This window comes from Elephantulus edwardii, unplaced genomic scaffold (genome assembly GCF_000299155.1).
Source record: "Elephantulus edwardii isolate Elephantulus edwardi_28Jun2011 unplaced genomic scaffold, EleEdw1.0 scaffold00009, whole genome shotgun sequence".
Classification (NCBI taxonomy): Eukaryota; Metazoa; Chordata; class Mammalia; order Macroscelidea; family Macroscelididae; genus Elephantulus; species Elephantulus edwardii.
The window spans coordinates 18,527,571-18,534,313 of NW_006399759.1; the positions used below are offsets into that span (position 1 = coordinate 18,527,571).

Below are 6,743 nucleotides of genomic sequence, written 5' to 3' on the forward strand. Positions count from 1 at the left end.
CGTTTTAAAGAAAACAGGAAATATTTTTAAATTTGTCAAGACAGTACACATTACGTGAAGCATAAGACTTTTTCAAAATTTTTTTGTCTCCATAAGAAAGCAGTCTATTTTCTTCCAAGCTTGGTGCCATAGAAATAGCATCACTATTGGTCATGAAAGACTCAATGACACATTATAACAACAGGGTGCTGTAAAAAGAATGCTGCTATGTCTACGGTGCTACAGAGAGAAATTTTGCTATAGAAGTAATGTGAACTCATTTACAATAACGAGAAAAAGGTGTTTTATGAGAGAGAGGATATATCTAGACCATAACTACTTAGTAATTAGTGTTAATGAAACTGCTGCATGAGGTTGAGTAGGCCCCCACTCAGCATCCCCAAATAAATAGAACTGCCCTATGAGATTTCCTTGGCTTTACTCTTTATAGGTATAGATTGCCAGGTCTTTCTTTATGGGAGCAACAGGTGATTTCTATTAACTTTTGGGTTAGCAGCTTAGAGCTTTAACCATTGCACCATCAGCGAGCCTTTCCATTATAGTAACTGTGCTTTAAACTTGAGTGTAGTGTTGCAAAAGTAAGTAGTTGTAATCCTCAAGCTGTTCTGAGGTAGCCGATGAGACAGACAGCTCACCTGCTCACCATAACAGTCTGAAAAGTCTATGGAGGGTTGCCCTGTGTCAGAATAAATCTACTTGAAAGCAGTGGGCTTGGTTTGGATTTTTGTTGGTTGTAAATTCATGTCTCAGGTGATACTGACTTGTTTCATGATTCCAGTATAGGGAGCATGTGAATAGGGGACCAAATTATTTTAGAAATTTGTAGTTTGGCACTGAAAAAAATGAATAAACATAATTGAAAAGAAATAGATTATATGAATGAGGTGGGGGTTAAATTTGTAAATAATCCTTACAGACCTGATTTGTGCCAGTCTGGTAGGCTTTTTATTTTTAATAATTTTAATGAACATTTACAGAGAATTTGGATTTCCATTCATTCATTGCTGCACTTCTCTACCCGCCCAGCCCTCTCCTCCCGCCCCCCAGTTCGCTCCTCTCTTTCAAAAGTAAAAGAAAGACTCCCTCCCTGGTACACAATCCCTCCCCCCGCACCCCTCCCACTGCCCCAAGTACATTGCACTATGCAACCTTAATTGTGGACTCTTGTGATAATCTGGTAGGCTTTTAGAAGCTAGATGGAGTGCCGGGATGCAGCAAGCATATTACTATGCTCTAAGTAGCACAAAATAGCAAAGACATTTTAGGATTTGGGGTTGCTTTTGATGTTAAGTATGTCAAGTCCAGTGCGACTCAAAGTGATCCTAAGAACAGCAGATCTGAACCCTGTCCTATCCTGCTTTAGTCCATTGCAGCAGTCATTTTGTTAGTCCATTTTGTTCAGGATCTCACTCTCCTTGCTGACCCTCCACTTTTCCAAGCATGATTCCTTTCCAAGGTATAGACCCTCCTAACAACAGGCCCAAGTATGTTGCAAGAAGCTTCACCATCTTTGTCTCCAAGGAGCACTCTGACTGCACTTTCTCTAAAACAAATCCATTAAGGGATTAAGGGAAGATTCATCAAAGATTCAGAATTGATGATAGTCCCTAGTGTCTTTCCTTTCAAACGCAGGAATTGGTAGAATAATCAATTCCTGAGTATGCTATATGAAACAATCCTAGCACTTGAAGATTTGCTTGAGATGGCGAAATTAGCTACTGCTGCATAAAGTATAAGCGCATTAAATAAATCAACAAAAATAGCCATAAAGAGGAAACTCGAGATAAATAAAAAATGATGAAACTAAATAACTTAATGAAGTGGTTCTACTTAGTTTCTAAATCTTCAGCAATTTAAAAAGGACAGTTAAGAATGAACAAAGGCGATGTGTGTGTGTGTGTGTGTGTGTGTGTGTGTGTGTGTATACAGAAGGTCCTACCCGAGAAAAATCCCAAACACGTAGCTCAAATATTTTTAAATGGGAGTCTACCCACATCCCCCTAGGCAATTAAATGCAGTAACGGTCCAAAGCTCACACATTTTCATTTAATAAGGACCTTTGGCTGTAGTAAAGGATTAAATAAGCTGTTTTAAAAATTCCAGAATAAACAAAATTTCTTGCCCGCAAATTTGCTCCACAGTTTTCTCAAATCCTCATGAGGCACAAGAGAAGGTACATAAGATTGCAAAACGCACATTTACATTTTCATTAGGTAGACGGCGCCAGCCCACCGAATAAAATGAATGACATTTTCTTTTGTAGAATATTGGAATTTTGTAGAATATTAGAATATTGGGGCTCACAAAACACCAAACCATTTTGACTTCATTTTTATGGGATTTTTTACTCGTTAGCTTATATCATTATTTAAGGCGCAGTTCCAGTGAGATGGGAAAGGAGCTCGTTCTTAAACAGAGCCCAGCTAAGACAGCTCCCTCAGATATGCAGAGTGCTGGCAGGTCATCCAGGTAACCCCAAGCAGAAAATATTGCAGACAAAGCCTCAGGTACTTGAGGGATGCTATCAGGACGGGGCAGTTCCTAGAACAGGAATTGATGCTTAGAAAAGGAGAGTGTCACTCAGCGTAGAAAGAAGAGATGAATTGACATGGTAACTGCAACAACGGACTTAAAGCATAGCACAGGTTGTATGGTGCAGAATCTCGCTCTGGTGTACAGACTCGAGTCAGAGTCGAAGCTCTAGAACAATAGGTAAAGTGATCAGACACAACTACAGAGTGATTGATACCTAGACCTAATTCGCCAATGACCAGTCACCAAAGTCTGCGCAGGCGCAAACCGCCTAAGTAGCCTGTGCGGACTCGCACCGGAAGTGCCCTTCCGCGCCCCGGATGCAACTGGGCGGCAGCGGTTGCCAGGGAGACGGGAGCTTTGAAGCGCCACTTAGGCAATATCCGTAGGCAATTTAAAACGTTACTTGTCGCATATCTTGAAAGCTGGATTGGTTCGATCGGAGTTCCTAGGATGTTCTTTTACCTGAGCAAGAAAGTAAGTTTTGCAGGGAGCGTCCTCGCTGCCTGCATCTTGCGCATGATTCCCGCATCCTTCCCGAGAAGCTATGAGTCTTAATCTGGCTTCCCCTTCTAACTTGCAGCTTTCATGCCTGATCTACCATCGGACCTTGTCCCGCTGGTACCCGCCCCAGAGCCAGCTACTGTGTTTACACAACTCCTTTCCTGTCCCTCTGTAGGTCCTTCTGGAGGGTCCAGCAGGACAGAGCCCCAAATTCTTTTCGATCTCATTCACCGCCTGTTGCTGTTTCAAATAGCTTAAATTCTTTTGAATCATCATTGGCCACTGGCAAGAGAAACAATGTAGTAAGGTCGGTCCTAAGGGTTATATGTAGTGTTACATGACTAATTTGTGGATTTATACCTTCGTCCTCACTCCTTCTTCCCCTTCTGTCCACTAGGTGACTCCTGGTTGGATTCTCCGCAGTCACCACCTCTTGTGTGTTTGTTTTCCCTTTCTCAAATGGTAGGACTGTGGCAGTTCAGAGAACAATGTTCATTTTAAAAACAACTCATACTTACACACCCTCGTTTATTTTTCTTCTTGGGGCATTTTCTTCTGTTTCCATTGCTTACAGGCTCATTTCCCAACGTCTTTGTGAAAAGTTGCTAGAGTCGCTGTGGTTACTTTTTCAGATTGCCATTCCCAATAACGTGAAGCTGAAATGTATAGCTTGGAACAAGGACCAGGGATTCATTGCATGTGGTGGTGAAGATGGATTACTAAAAGTTTTGAAATTAGAGTCACTGACAGGTAAATGAGTGTATGGATACATGTTTTGATTTTGTGCTTTTTTTGTTTTTTACACTTTTGTGTGGTTGAATGGAATCTGACTGGCACAGGAGGAGATTGCCCCTCCTCTAACGGGGCATCTGGTGGATTCGAACTGCACGGCTTCGGGATCACATGTTTGAGATGGATGAAAAATTGGTAAATATTTGAGATGGACACATGTTTGAGATAGAAAATTGGTAAATGAATGTCTGGACACATGTTTGAGTTGGATGGAAAATTAACGTGTCATTTTCTTCAAATGAGATTTGCTTGTGGTGTTTATCATTAGCAATTCTACTTCTTTAAAAAAGGAAAACAAACCTACAATTAGGAGAAGATAAACTAGATGAATCAAATCCCTATGCGCATCCAAAAACTTCTCCAACAGGGTAAAAAGGGAAGCCACAGACCTGGGAAAAAGTATTTGGTAATGACATATCAGATAAGGGACTTCTATCTAGAATTTATAAAATACTTGAGCACCACAACAAGATAAAGCTAAATAATCCAGTAGTAAAATTGGCACAGGATATGAACAGACACTTCACTGAAGAAGACATTCAGATGGCTAACAAGAACATGAAGAAATGTTCAAAATCCCTAGCTCTAAGAGAGATGCAAATTAAAACAATTATGAGATATCATCTCACCCCAGACAAAATAGCAAAATTTAACAGAACAGTAAGCAACAAATGCTGGCGAGGTTGTGGAGAAATTGGAACCCTTATTTACTCTTGGTGGGAGTGTAAAATGGTGCAACCACTGTGGAAGGCGGTATGGCGCTTTCTCAAATAGTTGCAAATAGAGATACCATTTGACCCAACAATTCCACTACTGGGAATATACCCCAAAGAGACCATAACTGACATCCAAGCAGATATATGCACACCCATGTTTATTGCGGCTTTGTTCACAATAGCAGGGAGTTGGAAACAACCTAAGTGCCCATCAACAAACGAATGGATAGAGAAGCTGTGGTATAGTACCACAGTGGAATACTATGCTGCATTGAAAAACAAGGAACTCATGCACTATTATTCAAAATGGATGACCCTGGGGGACATTATGCCGAGTGAAGTATCGTAGACACAAAAGGACAAATACTGCATGGTGCCACTGTTGTAAAACAGGACTGACATCGGGGATGGGGGGAGACTGAGAAAGATGGGCTCAATAATGTAGACTGCATTGAATCAGATGAGGAAGAAAACTGTTTAAAAGGGATATGTGATTAGGTATTTTTGTCGTGACAGGAGTCTAGAGCAAGAGCTACATGGTGGAGTGGACCTGGGGGAGGGTTTATAAAACAATGAAAGAATTTTTTTTACTACTCCAAGAGGGTAGTGTACTAGGGGGGAGGGTTGGGAGGGAAGAAGAGTGCAACAATGAATGAATGGAAATCCATAGTCTCTGTAAATTCTTACTGAAATTAATAATAAATTTAAATTAAAAAAAGAAGCAATAGCCAAAATTTTTACATTTTTTCTAGAGTATTTTTGCAACATAGTTCAGGGAATATTGAAAGTGAATGTTAGATGGCTTCTTTGTTGGATGACTAAATCAATGAATGAGTGAATATAATACTTAAGATATAAAAAAAGCTTATTTTCAAAGTTTTTGCAACTTGACCTTTTATTTTTTATAGTTCCAAACTATATGTCAAATATTTCTAGTTGTGATCAGTTAAAACGGAGTAAGATGCAATACTAATTATTTATATATTTAGTATACTAAGTAAAGAATGTTGGTTTAAGCATTTTATTTTTAAGCATTTTTACATTTAATACTTCTGAAGGGGTAATATTGTACCTATTTAAATCATGAGACAAATACATCAAAATGAAGCTTGCTTCTATAAAGATTATCATGCTATCTCCCAGGAATAGCTTTTTAAAAATAAAACAAAAACCCCAAGAATTGTAAAAACCTCATAATATTTTACTTTTATGTACTTATTATAGTGTTGTGTGTTTTTTTTTTTTAGAGGATGCAAAATTGAGAGGTCTTGCAGCCCCGAGTAATCTTTCTATGAATCAGAACCTTGATGGACACAGTGGTAAGTCATGCTATATAGAATTTTAAAATTAATGTCTTTTTTTAAAAAAAATGATACTAAAAAATGCTTATATATACACACTTTGACACTCAGTACACACACCTGAACACCCAGTATCCTGGGTTGGATTTTGAAATGAGAACAAAAAAAAAATAGCTGTAAAGGACATAACTGGGAAACTTGTCCTTATGGGATTGAGTTAGTTCACTTAGCATAATCCTCTCCAGTCCCTCCCAAGTTAGGTTAAATCATACTCGTGATTTTTTTTTATCAATTACATGGAAACTCTAACAGAAGGTGCATTAACTGTTTTGAGATAGGACCAAACATGAAAAAAACTATACATACTGTATTATAGAAATTGATAATATTAGTTAATATATCCTATGACGGGAGTAATGGTGACTTAGTGAAAAGGAGTTGTGCTGCCAACCCAAAGGCACAGTTCAAATCCACCAGGTGCTCTGTGGGAGAGCAATAGGCATTCTCCTTCTATGGCCATTTTAAGGGTTATAGTGGCAAGGAGCTGTGCTGCGATCCCAAATGTATGAGGTTTGAGGCCACAACCTTGTCAATCTTCTCCTGTGTGATTAACTGCCTCTGAACTCCCACCAGAGGGTTAGCTGTGGGTCGGTTCTGACTCTACAGTACACAACAACAACAACAACAACATTATTAGGTATCATTGAATTAATTCCAAACCATGTGACATGGTAGAGCCTCACCATAGGGTTTTCCAGACTGTAATCTTTACAGGAGCAGATTGCCACGTCGGCCTACACAGCTGTTACGTAGGTGAAAACTGCCAATTCTGCCATTAGAAGTTGAACTCTTAACCACTGTTTCATCATGGAAGATTGATAAATTGTGCTGCCACCAC

The 6,743-nt window shown here is 39.3% G+C and overlaps 1 protein-coding gene across 2 annotated transcripts in view; it reads left to right on the forward strand.

Annotated features, from left to right (window-relative positions):
• Positions 1–6,743, forward strand: part of WDR35 (WD repeat domain 35) — a 114,632-nt gene that overhangs the window by 15,208 nt on the left and 92,681 nt on the right. For both annotated transcript variants that reach the window (XM_006880655.1, XM_006880656.1), the window contains exons 2-4: positions 2,978–3,009; positions 3,669–3,786; positions 5,792–5,863. In XM_006880655.1, coding sequence (XP_006880717.1) covers positions 2,986–3,009; positions 3,669–3,786; positions 5,792–5,863 — 214 coding nt within the window. In that variant the 5' untranslated portion in view covers positions 2,978–2,985. The remainder of the gene's footprint in view (positions 1–2,977; positions 3,010–3,668; positions 3,787–5,791; positions 5,864–6,743) is intronic.